Source organism: Dipodomys ordii, unplaced genomic scaffold, assembly GCF_000151885.1.
Source record: "Dipodomys ordii isolate 6190 unplaced genomic scaffold, Dord_2.0 Scaffold84, whole genome shotgun sequence".
Taxonomy (NCBI): domain Eukaryota; kingdom Metazoa; phylum Chordata; class Mammalia; order Rodentia; family Heteromyidae; genus Dipodomys; species Dipodomys ordii.
In genome coordinates this window covers 5,223,741-5,236,457 of record NW_012267300.1, presented here as the reverse complement: position 1 = coordinate 5,236,457, position 12,717 = coordinate 5,223,741, and the positions used below count along the sequence as shown (strand labels likewise).

Below are 12,717 nucleotides of genomic sequence, written 5' to 3'. Positions count from 1 at the left end.
ACCGGCAGAGGGGAGAGCCCTGCGGGGCGCGGCAGCAGTGCGCCGGCAGGGGGCGCCCGCAGCTGCAGCCGGCTGCCCGGTGCTGAGCCGCTCCCCCACCCCCACCCCCCTACCGCCCCTGGGCCCAAAGCCAAGTCCCGGAGGCGGGACCCGCCTCGTCCTGCCCCTTGTCCTTCTGAGCAATCACCCGCCCGGGCAAAGTGGAACCCCCCTCCCCCCCCATCGCAGGCCTGAGCCATGCAGAAGGCGGGACTGCTGCTTGGTGGCTGTGTGCGGGCGTGGAAGTCCGCGAGGATGGCCAGTTCCAAGGTGACCCGCCAGAACCCGCTCCAGAATAAGGTGGCCCTCGTGACGGCCTCTACCGACGGGTGAGTGCCGGGACCGGAGTCGCTGAGGCCCTCGATCCCAAGAAACAGGGACTGCCCTCTTATCCTTTGTCTCCGGGGGGCCCCGATTCTCAGTCCTCGAACGTGATCCGTGGAGAAGAAGAGGCCACGAGACCCACCCGAACCCCTGACCTGGCCCCTCCACCGCCAGACCTCGTGCGTGTCACTGCTGCCTTTAGCACAGTGCATGCTCAATGCCTTCAAAGACCCAAACTCTGTGCTCCGGGCTGCCCCAGTCAACAGCTCCACCTAGAGCCTGGGAAGACCAGATAACCTGAATTCCAAAGGGCCACATGTCAAAGTCCTATCCTGCAGTCTCCACCCCTTATGAAAATGCTGCAGCGACCCCATTTGGGCACCCGAAAAGCCTCCCAGTGTTACCCACCCAACCTCTTTATCTAGATGGGACACCCATAGATCCAGATTTTTGTTCCAGTCAATACATTTCGGCCCACCCTGCCTGGCGTGGATCTCTCTCATCACCCAACCACCTCTATGGCTATCCTGTTTCTCTCTTCCAAAGGACTTTGCTGGATGGTAGTTCCTCGTGAATGTAAAATACAGAGCCCAGAGCTAGTGACTCACACCTGCAATCTTAGCTACTCAGGAGGCTAGGATCTGAGGATCACAGTTCAATGCTAGCCCCAGTAAGAAAGTCAGGTGAGCCTATCTCCAATTAACCACCAAAAACCTGTTAGAGGAACTGTGACTCAAGTAGTAGAGCACCAGCCTTGAGTGAGAAAGCTAAGGGGCAGTGCCTGGGCCTTGAATTCAAGCCCCAATATTGGCACAAAAATAGGTAGGTAGGTAGATAGGTAGATAGATAGAATAAAGATGAATAAATACTAAATACAAGTCATTTGAGATGCTCATGCCTGGGCTGGGGTGTAGCTCAGGAATAAGACACCTGACAAACATGCAAAAAGTCCTGGTGGCTAGCAGTTGGAAAATGTGTAGTCCTTATTCCTATGAGAATATTTCAATTTTTAACCATCCTTTCTCATTCATCCCCAAAATGCAGCTAAGGGTAGTCCCATTTCATAGTTGAGAATGATATCCTCTAGTTAAGGGAGATATTTGGGGACAGGGATTCTTTCAAGTGAGACCCTCAAATAGCTGATGCGTGGTGTCAGGTCCAGGGAACCAACATTAAAGAACAAGATCTTATGTCTACCTGGCAATGGCTATGCCATTATGCCTGTTTTATATCTAATATAGATACATGGGGATTATACAGACGACGACAAGCTGAATCCAAATTCAGGCAGTCCAATCCAGGGCCCATGCTGGAAGCCTTTTTCCTTGTACAGGCTTTGACAAGTCTTTGTCTCTCTCTGCCTGGCAGGATTGGCTTTGCCATCGCCCGGCGTCTGGCCCAGGATGGAGCCCACGTGGTTATCAGCAGCCGAAAGCAGCAGAATGTGGACCGTGCAGTGGCCACGCTGAAGGGGGAGGGGCTGAGTGTGACAGGCACCGTGTGCCACGTGGGGAAGGCCAAGGACCGGGAGCGCCTGGTAGCCACGGTGAGCAGCAGGGATAAGGGCATCCAGCCAGGAGGTGGCAGAAGGGAGCCAGTCTGCTCCTCCATCTCTGATTTCCTAGACAGCTTTGGTGCCATGCAAAGCAAAACTATTAACTAAAATTTAACAGTACATCTAAATACCCCACTAGAACACTAGCTCATTTTTATTGTGTGCCTTTCTATTATGTGCATATCCCAGTCTGAGAACCATCTGGTTCCAATCAGAAAATTTAAAACTACTTTAACGCTTCAACCTTGTATCATCTCTTAGCCAGGGGAAGGGGGGACTAGGCTTGGACTGGGACTAGGCCATTTTGTGTAATTGAGCAGATATGAAAGGCACATAAAATCACAGAGTAGTGTTCCCACTCATGATCAAATAAACAATCCCCTGTACTTTGGCTTATAGAGTCCCTGGGAACTTATCAAAGGCAGCCCACCCTATTAACCATCCCCTGCATGCTATTGACTGGTTCTGAGCCATATACGGGTTTTCTCTAAAGCTGACACTAATCCAAAAAAGGCAAGGATTATTCTTCCTATTTTCAGAGACTGATTCATATAGTTAAACCTACTTCCTAAGGTCTCACAGCCAATAGGGAAAGAGCTGTGATTCAATCCAGATTCCCTGCTTTTGGGCTACCTGCAGTGCCTACCAGGCACTTCTCCATTAGCATAGAGACAGGCCTTAGGTGCTGGTATGGACTTTAATCTCAAAGTTGGCATCTAAGCCAGACTTTGAGTTGGTACTTGACACCACCTTCCAGCTGCAAAGACAATACAAATCATCCAACAGAGTCACAGGGCGAACCTTCCCACAAAGGCAAAGTAGGGGATTGTGCTAACAGCTTGGAAGGTTGGCAGAAATAATCCAGGTAATCTTACAAGAGGAGGTCCTCAAACAATGGTAGATAGAGGTACTGTGGACGGATGGATAAGTTAATTCCCTTCCTAAGGAACCATTTGGCAAATGCTCCTATGTGATTGCAATCAGACAGATGTAGACCTAAAAAGGTCATCTTGCATTATGGCATAGGCTGATGGACAGAGCCAGAGATTGGGACCTTGACTTTCAGGGTGGAGGTAGATATTTTGGGATCCTGAGCCAGTCAGTGACTAACCACTTGAAATAAATATTGTAACCTCTTTTCTCCTTTTATTTTCCAGTGTCGGGGGCAAACCCAGGCCTTCTCAGAATTTAATATCAAAATCCTGCGTGGGCCAGGCACTCATGCCTATAATCCTAGCCACTCAGGAGACTGAAATCTGAGGATCTTAATTTAAAGCCAGCTCAGGCAGAAAAGTCCATGAGACTCCTATCTCCAATAAACCACCAGAAAACCAGAAATGTTGCTGTGGCTCAACTGGTAGAGCCCTAGCCTTGAGCCAAAGAGCTGAAGGACAGCGCCCAGGCCCAGAGTTCAAGCCCCCCAACCAACAAAAAAAAAGTCCTCTGGCCTATGACAGGTCTATCTAGTAGGTCCTTCAGCCCTACTCAAATAGCATTTGGGCTAAGACCCTGAGGAGTGGGAGTAGAGAGATAGAGTAAGGATGGGGTTCCAGATGACCTTACAAAATGAGCAGACAGCCAAGGAGGGACTGGCAGAAAGAGGAAAAATCTAGTCCACAGCATATATCATATACTCAAGAAGGACTGTGGAAAATGGGCTGCATAAGGAAGGTGGACAGAGGAACATCCACAACCTCGCAGAGGCATTTAAAGGTCTCTGTAGGAATAAGAAGCCATGTGAGGTTTTGAGCAAGATGAAAATGATAAGTAATCAATAACTAACCAATGGTAGGAAGGATAACTACAGAAGACCCTGAACCAAGGGCATTTTTTAGAAAGCTGTTGCTGTCATCTGTGTTGAAAATAGTGGTGATGGGACCAGAATGGATTGTCCAAGAAACATTTAGTGGAACCAACCAACATGTTTTTCCTCAACCACATGTCAAAAAACTGAGAAATAGGAGAGATAAGTCAAAACAACTTTGGAAGTTTGTATGACTGTTGTCAGAGTGCAGAGTAATAGGCAATTACCAGCAGTTTGAGATATGTCTGACTGTTGCCAGCTGTTGCCCTGCACTTAGAAAATCTGCCACCAAGAGGATGGGTATTCGGTGGCAGAAAACACATTAGCAATTTCTCCACTTGATTATATCTTTTTCTTTAAAAAGAAAATACCTGTCAAAAGAAAAACCACTTCAGTGTAGTGATCACACAATCTAGAACAAGATTTAGAAGGAACCAGAGAGATCATAGGTACCTTTCTCATTCATCTTATATGTTTTTTGTTCTGTTCAATCAAAACTCAGCCGTTAGCCAGGTGTGGGAGGCTCATAACTGTAATCCTAGCTACTCAGGAGGCTAAAATCTGAGGATCATGGTTTGAAGGAAAGTCCATAAGACTCTTCATGTCTAATGAATCACCAAAAAAATCTGGAAGGGAGAGCACAGAAGTAGAGGGACAAAGGGAGAACAAATGCAGCAGTGGTACTCACTAGAAAATGAACTATACAACTTGTAGGCAGGCACCGGAGAGGAAAACTGGGAGATAGTGAAGGAAGAGATGACATTGTACAAAAAGAATGAAAGGGTAAGCCCTCTGCATATCCCCTTTATAATAGCAATTTTTTTTTTTTTTTTTGCCGGTTGTGGAGCCTGAACTCTGGGCCTGGGCGCTGTCCCTCAGCTCTTCAGCTCAAGGCTAGTGCTCTACCACTTGAGCCACAGCGCCAGTTGCAGATTTTTCTGCATATGTAGTGCTGAGGAATTGAACCCAGGGCCTCATGCATGCAAGGCAAGCACTCTACCACTGAGCCACCTTCCCAGCCCAATAGCAATTTTTTTAATTAAAAAGAAAAGCTAGCCAGGCACCAGTGGCTAGAATCCTAGTTACAAAGGAGGCTAAGATTTGAGGATCATGGTTCAAAGCCAGCTTGGGCAAGAAAATCTATGAGACTCTTAAATCTAGTTAACCACTAGAAAACTGGAAGTGGAGCTGTGACCAAAAGTGGTACAGCACTAATCTTGCTCAAAAAAGCTCAGGGACAGAGCCCAGGCACTGAATTCAAGGCCCAGGACTCACACACACACACACACACACACACACACACACAGCTGGAAGTGGGGCTGTGACCCCAAGTGGTAGCACATTAGCCTTGAGCAGAAAAGCTGAGGGACAGTGCCCATGATTTCAAACCCCAGGACCAACATGCACACACACACTCACACACAAACACACATGCACAAAAACATTCAGCCTTTTCCCCTCTGTGCTGACAGGCCTGCAAGGATACAGAGACAGGGCACACAGGAGAAGGCAGAAGCTCTCTAGCGACTCCAGTATGACCTGACATCTTTCTGTACACACACACACACATACACACACACACACACGACTACTTATTTACAGAGCATCAAACACATCACTTATTTTCAATTTAGCTTTCCTAGTAACTAAACCATCCACCAGGCTTACTTAGACTCAAGGTGGGGTAGATGAGTGAGATTTAGTACCACAACACCAAAAATTAGAGAGCATAAGAAAAGCATTGGTTTTAAAAGATTGTGTGACTTTAAATTTTGTTAAATTTACATATTGACAGCAATGTAGAAACAAGTCAGCAAGAATAATTAGTTAAAAGGCAAAGCTAACAGATGGAGTGTTTTGTTAATAACACCCTTTGTGTGCCAAATCTGAGGCACAAAGTTGATCAAAAGCCTATTTCATGCTACTTGTCCAAGCTATCAAAATCGCCAGATCTAGGCAAATGCAAAGACTGGTTTCAGGATAGCATGTATTGAAAATTCTTGTTGGCAGGTTTTCCTTAGCCATCCGTTATTCTAACACAAGCCTTCACCACTTACTTACAACTTAAGAAGGAGACACCTCCTTTGTTCATTAAACCTCAGTTTCTGCTTTACATCTTCCATGGCTCTGGATCAAAAAGAAGAAAGAGAGTGAAAGAATGACATCAAAGCTGAGTATAGAACTGCTTTAAACTTAGGGTAGTATCTTTAACATCAGTGGTGTAGTGATCCCAAGTCACTTTCTGAAGGCACCTGTGAACGAGCTCTGTGCTGCAAAGTGGGAGACTGACTAGTTCTGCCACCACTAACTGGCTTTGTTGGCTGAGCAAATCCTTTTACCTCTCTCAAACACCAAATGGGCAGGCCTCCTGTTCTTAGTAAGCCCTAAAGTATCATTTCTGTATCATGTGACCTTGAAAGGTGAATGCTCCAGTTTTATCACCTCTACCAGGAGGACACTGGTTTACGTGATCAGGATCCTTCTCAATGATAACTTTACCTGAGTCTAGTTAAACCTGTTTCCTTATTCAAATAAGTGTGGACAAGCTGATTCTGAGAGTGGTAACTTACTCAAAGATAATGGACAGCCAGAACAAGGGGAAATGGAGTTGAGACTCAGTGTGAAAAGAAAAGAGGGTTCTATTGGTCTAGAAATAGATTTTGAGGTGAGTGTTGAAGGAATGAGACTGAAAATGTTCCCTAAAGAGGAAATGTAGAGGAAAGAGTCAAAAACATCATTAGATGAAAAAGTAGGCTAGAAAGAAGGCAGAAGAAATAAGACAACCTCAAATGGTTAGCAGTAGAACTTAGGGTAGTTATTCAAGAGATGTTTAATAGCTGTTCCTAAGAAGAAATTCGTTATGAACATTGTATCTCCTTCCCTTACTGGAAGCCCTGACCCAGACCTTCCTCCCCTCCAGGCGGTGAACCTTCATGGAGGTATCGACATCCTCATCTCCAATGCTGCTGTCAACCCCTTCTTTGGGAACCTATTAGACACCACTGAGGAGGTGTGGGACAAGGTAAGAGCGAGTTAAAACAGCAGAATGTAGTCCTTAGGAAACATCCAGCACAAATGTAGTGTGCTTTTAGCAAGCTTTGTCAAATGCCAATGTAAATGTAACACATCACACATCCAGTGTGCACCTGGTAAAGGGCAGGTGGGTGTGGCCTCTTCTGTCCTGCTCTTCTCTTCCATTCTCTTCTTGCCCAGTTTTGTCTTCTTCCATTTGCTTTGTGCCAGCCATCTTCTGCTTCTCTTCCCCAGCTCTCCCCTGTGTTTACTCTTCTTCATGATTTATTTCCAGCCAAGACATGGCAGCTAATAGGCCAACAACTAATCCACTTAAACTCGCACACCCACCCATCCTCTTTGCAGCTGCCAAGAAAGAATGCTTTTGCATTAGTTTGGAAACATGAATAGCTGCTGGTTAAATGAAATATCAATTCTGGTAAAATTACCAAAGTTGCTACTTTATAACATAATAGCCTCTCCCTGTCACCTCTCTTTCTCCCAGTACTGAGGATTGGACTCAGGGCCTCTTACTTGCTCTACCACACTTCCATTCCTTTTGAAGTATTTTTGTCTTGCTTTATGCCCCAGCACACCTGGACTGCAAACCTTTTTGTGCTTTCTGTGTCACTGGAGATGATGGGCACATGGTATTGCTCCCAACCGTTTTGCTTCCCCCATAGCTGGGATAACTAGGTAGAACCACAACATTCAGCTATTGGTTGAAATGGAGTCTTGCAAACTTCATGCCTAGACTATCATTGAGCCTCCATCCCCCATCACTGTCCCACAAGTAGCTAGGATTACAAGCTTAAGCCACTGTGCCCAGCTTAGATCTGTCCTCTAACTATTATTAGAACTAAAAAAAATCTACACCCAGATGTCTAATTCATTCTTGTGTTGCTGGGGTTTGAACTCAGGGCCTCACTAAGCAGATGCTCACTAAGCAGATGCTGTACCACTTAAGCCACACCCGCAATCCCTGGTGTTCTAAATTCAAATGCTAGAATATCGGTTTTTATGCGAACATGTGATTATATCATATTCATAATATATTTCACCCGCTTACATCCTTTAATTACAAAGGTTTAATTAAAATATTTGTCTTTGTTTACTATGGCTACTATTCCCACAAGATTTGAAAATGGTGAATTTCATATGATCTCCCTTGGTTTTCCTTTTTATTCTGATATCAATGATTTCTTAGCACTAAAGTTTAAGGATACTGCACCAGGAGCTGGTATCTCATGCTTGTAATCCTAGCACCCAGATCCTAAGTTCAAGCCCAAGTTCTGACACAAAAAAATAAAATAAAATAAATAAACTAACTTTAAGAATACAAAAACAGGGGCTGAGAAGATGGCTCATGGTAGAGTGCTTGCCTTGCATGCATGAGGCCCTGGGTTCAATTCCTCAGCACCACATAAGCAGAAAAAGCCGGAAGTGGCACTATGGCTCAAGTGGTAAAGCACTAGCCTTCAGCTTAAGAGCTGAGAGACAGCGCCCAGGCCCAGAGTTCAGGTCCCCTGACCAACAAAAAAAAAAGAAAAGAAAAGAAAAAGAAGACTAAAATATTATAATTTGCTTATCAGTATTTTACAATGCCAAATGTCCTTTGTCAAACCAAATCCTGATTCTGATGTTGTCTCAAAAAGCATCTTTTGTGAACATTCTAAATAGAAACCAAATTAAAATCAGTTTTTAAACAAATAACTTTTTATTTTATACCCCTTTAATATCATAGTGTATCAAACCTAAATTCAATGCTTTTGGTTTTTTTGGTTTTGTAATTATTGTTTTCTTGTTTTGGAGATAGGATCTTGTTATGAAGCCCAGACTGGCCTCAAATTCCAGTTTGCACTGCCTTAGCCTCCTACATGCGGGATTATAGAACTGTGCCACTATACCTAGCTCTACTTCTAGCTGAACTTTTTTGTAAGATTGAAATTGGGAGCATCAGAGGGGAATATTCTAGCAGCATTTAGAATAATGAAAACAGGTCAAACATGTTTGATTTTTGTGTGTGTGTTTTTTTAATGTGTCAGTCCTTGGGCTTAAACTCAGGGCCTCTACACTGTCCCTGAGCTTCTTTTGCTCAAGGCTAGCACTCTACCACTTGAGCCACAGCTCCACTTACAACTTTTGTGACTTTCCTGTCCAGGTTGGCTTCAAACTGCCATTCTCAGATCTCAGCATCCTAAGTACCTAGTATTACAAGTGTGAACTACCAGCACCCAGCCAAACATGTTTAATATTTGGGATATAGAGTTTTTCAGTTGAGGCTCATGCCCAACTTCCCTAAAAAGTACCTCATGATCCTACTTTCCATAAGTGTCTAGAGTCCTGGAGGGCCAAAAGCATTCTACTCCCTTGCTTGGAAGCCAGGGAAATGCCACCCTAGGGACCAAGTCAGGCCACATCTTCCCTGAGAAGTATGGCCCACTCTAGGGCAGCTCCAAGAGGTGACCCAATTCCAGGTTTTTCATAGTTGAAAGAAATAAAAACACAGGGGAGCAGGGGAAAAAACTCAAATCCAGAGCAACCCTAAGAGTTTAGGTTCATTCCTAGCTGGTTAGGAGAAATGAATTAGACTGTGTTCTTTCTCATCTGAACCTAACATTATCCACTTGCATGAGCTACCTTTCCCTGAGCCCTGGGACCTTCCTTTGTCAGGTCCAGGTAAATGATTCCTGAAGACTCTGCATCAGATCTGATAAACCAATCCCAGGAGCCCATGGCAATTCCTTATCACTATGTCCCTCCAACACCCTTCTTATGCTGTTTCTCCTTCTTGGCTTCAGATTCTGGACATTAATGTGAAGGCTGCAGCTCTGATGACAAAGGCAGTAGTGCCGGAGATGGAAAAACGAGGGTATGGAAAGGAAGTCTCGGTGAGATGGGGCTCTGAGTGGGCTGAGTACAGTGGTCTCCACCAGGAAAATGATCAGCTCTCTTTTTCTTCCAGAGGTGGGTCAGTGGTGTTTGTGGCTTCCATAGCAGCCTTCGCACCATTTCCTGTAAGAACCCCTTCATCTCCTACTTTCTATCCCATCCTCCATTCTCTACCCCTCTGATTACCCAATAAAGCATGTATCCCCTTTTAGGATCATACCACCAAATCCCTTAATAATTAAGAAAAAAAAAAAAGATGCCTTGCCTCCCAAACCCTAACGTAGTGAAGGGAACAAGACAGCTTCCTAAATGTGCCATTCCTAATAGGAGGCACCCTATGGATTGTTCCTTTGATGGCTTGGAAACTAAGATACTAACCCATTCTTTTCTTTCCTCAGGGCCTGGGCCCTTACAATGTGAGTAAAACAGCCTTGCTGGGTCTTAGCAAGAACCTGGCCCTTGAGCTGGCACCAAAGAACATTAGAGTGAACTGCCTGGCACCTGGACTCATCAAGACTAATTTCAGCAGTGTGGTGAGGAAACAGAGCCCTGTACCCCCTGGAGCCCCTAGAGCCCCTAAAAAGCATCTATCTTTTGAGATGGGGAAAACCCAGTGTCAGAGTGCTGAGCTCACACTCATTTCCATCCTCACTTCCCTAGGCATTTCCCAGTTCCTTTCCATTCCAGCCACTCTCTGCACAGAGACTCCCACACATACATTTCCTGAGGTGTAGGAGGGTAGTCAGGAGTTCAGTCTCTACTCACACTGAACTAGGGTAGTCAGGAGTTCAGTCTCTACTCACACTGAACTAGATGAGAATTGGGGAGAGCCAGCAAAATGCCTCATTAGGACCTAAAAAGAATGAAATAGGGAAGGACAATGAGGAGTTTTGGGAGCCAAGAAGCAACAAGAAGTAAAAGGGGGTGTCTCTCCATACTTCCTCTCAGTTAACATGGGAATGGACAGTTTCCTCCCTTTACCATCCCTCAATTTCCTCTTCTTTCAAGTAAAAAAATGTATTCCTCCTTCCTGCAGTTCTGGATGGACAAAGCAAAAGAGGACAGCGTAAAAGAAAGCATGCGTATTAGCAGGTAAGCTATCACAGGGGAAGATGAGGAAGGGTAATGATGGAAATGCCTCCTCCATAACATCCCATAGTTGACTGCCTAGTGCCACAGATAACATGGGCATGCCTCTTAGACTTCACAAGTTCATAAACACTATCACTACAGTAGTCTTTCCAGCTATGCTGCTTCCATTGTAAAAAGCAGAGATGTGGGGGTTTCAGCTGAGTAGAGCTGTGGGTGCGGCCCTGACCTCTACTTTGCTGTCTACCTCCACTTCTCCACAGATTTGGAGACCGAGAACCAAAACCAGGTTTTTTTAGTTCCCCCTTGAATATACAGTCATGTTTCTACAACTCAGATTGATGACCCTACTATCGAAATAAAAGGAGTAAAGAGCTTTGCTAAGCCCTGAACTCCTTTGCCTAAGGAAATTGTTCTCATCCCTAATGGGCTGGCTAAATTATTCAGACATCTTTGCTAGACTTTCTTTCCTCTAAATTCCATGCCCTTCTCCAACTTTTCGTGTGTGTGTGTGTGTGTGTGTGTGTGTGTGTATGTCACGCACACGCGCACACACACACACACACACACACACACACACACGAGCACGCATACACACGCACGCATGCATCCACCAGTACCAGAGCTTAAGCTAAGGAGCCTGGGCACTGTCCCTTAGCTTTTTAATTTAGGGCTGATACTTTCTACCACTTGGGCCACAGCTCTACTTCTGGCTTTTTGCTAATTAATTGGAGATACGAGTCTCATAAATTTTTCTGCCTGGGCTGGCTTCAAACCAATCCTCAGATCTCAGCCTCTTGAGTAGCTAAGATTACAGGCTGGAGACTCTGGCACCCAGCTCCCTTTTGTCTTCTGAGCATTCTTGCCTTTAGCTTCTCCATTTTGACCCCTCAAGTACAAATGTCAACAATTCCTCCCTCTTTACTAGTCCTAACATCCCAGACTCTCTCAAGTCCTTACGAAACCATTTTAATGTCAGGCATGAGCTGCAGGTCTAGTTCATGATTCATTAATAAGTCAGGGTATTGTCATTTTAGAGCTTCCAGTGAATGGTCTAGCCCCATATATCTCAACTGGATGCACATTAGAATTATCTGGGGAGCTTTTCAAACTGCACTTGCTCAGACCCTTCTCCTAGAGACTCTTCTTTAATTAGTCCACAGTGGTACCTACACATCTCTTTCTTCTTTTTGTTAAGCCTCCCAAATGACTGCAACATGAAACTAAGTTGGAGAATCACTAATCCAAGCCTTCTAGACTTGAGTTTCCTATTCTACCTATCTCTAGAAGATTCGATGCTAGTTCAAGGGTTCCCTAACTATATAATCATTAATACAAACTGAAAATTAACAAGTTCTTACCAAATGAGCATGACCTTAAGGAACAAAAATAGATTTCTGAAATAGTAAATTGAACTTGCACAAATGGGATCACTTAATCACACCATTTACTGTCATACAGACTCCTGACACTTGAATAGTATGTTTATGTGTGAAACAATTCTTCTTTTGAAGTATGAAACAATTGCTCACCATTTTATTAATAAGACTTTGGATTCTGGTGTTCTGAGCTCTCTAAAAAGAAGGTCTCCATATTCAAATAGACTATATTTTAACAGGACACAATATTTATGCTTACACTAAATTATAACTGCTTGGAATCATGATAACACTTTTTGTTGCTGGTCCTGGGGCTCAGACTCAGTGCCTGAGCACTGTCCCTGAGCTTTAGTACTCAAACGTAGTACTCTGGCTGGAAAGGTGGCTCAGTGGTAGAGCGCTTGCCTTGCATGCATGAGGCCCTGAGTTCAATTCCTCAGCACCACATAAGCAGAAAAAGCTGGAAGTGGCACCGTGGCTCAAGTGGTAGAACGCTAGCCTTGAGCTGAAGAGCTGAGGGACAGTGCCCAGGCCCAGAGTTCAGGCCCCATAAACAGCAAAAAACAAAACAAAACAAACAAACATAGTACTCTATCATTTGAGCTCTAGCTCTACTTCTGGCT

The 12,717-nt window shown here is 44.7% G+C and overlaps 1 protein-coding gene across 1 annotated transcript; it reads left to right on the top strand.

Annotated features, from left to right (window-relative positions):
* Positions 1 to 203: 203 nt before the first annotated feature.
* LOC105992463 (dehydrogenase/reductase SDR family member 4-like) lies at positions 204 to 10,722 on the top strand. The gene is made up of 7 exons (XM_013025324.1): positions 204 to 368; positions 1,732 to 1,909; positions 6,643 to 6,744; positions 9,536 to 9,606; positions 9,700 to 9,751; positions 10,025 to 10,159; positions 10,663 to 10,722. The coding sequence occupies exons 1-7, from the start codon at positions 238 to 240 to the stop codon at positions 10,720 to 10,722; spliced, it is 729 nt and encodes a 242-aa protein (XP_012880778.1). The 5' UTR covers positions 204 to 237.
* The last annotated feature ends 1,995 nt before the right edge of the window (positions 10,723 to 12,717 follow it).

Coding starts and splice junctions, on each gene's coding strand:
- LOC105992463 (XM_013025324.1), top strand. CDS start 238: ATGCAGAAGGCGGGACTGCTGCTTGGTGGCTGTGTGCGGGCGTGGAAG. Junction 9,752..10,024: donor CAGCCTTCGCACCATTTCCT/GTAAGAACCCCT, acceptor TTCTTTCCTCAG/GGCCTGGGCCCTTACAATGT. Junction 10,160..10,662: donor AGACTAATTTCAGCAGTGTG/GTGAGGAAACAG, acceptor TCCTTCCTGCAG/TTCTGGATGGACAAAGCAAA.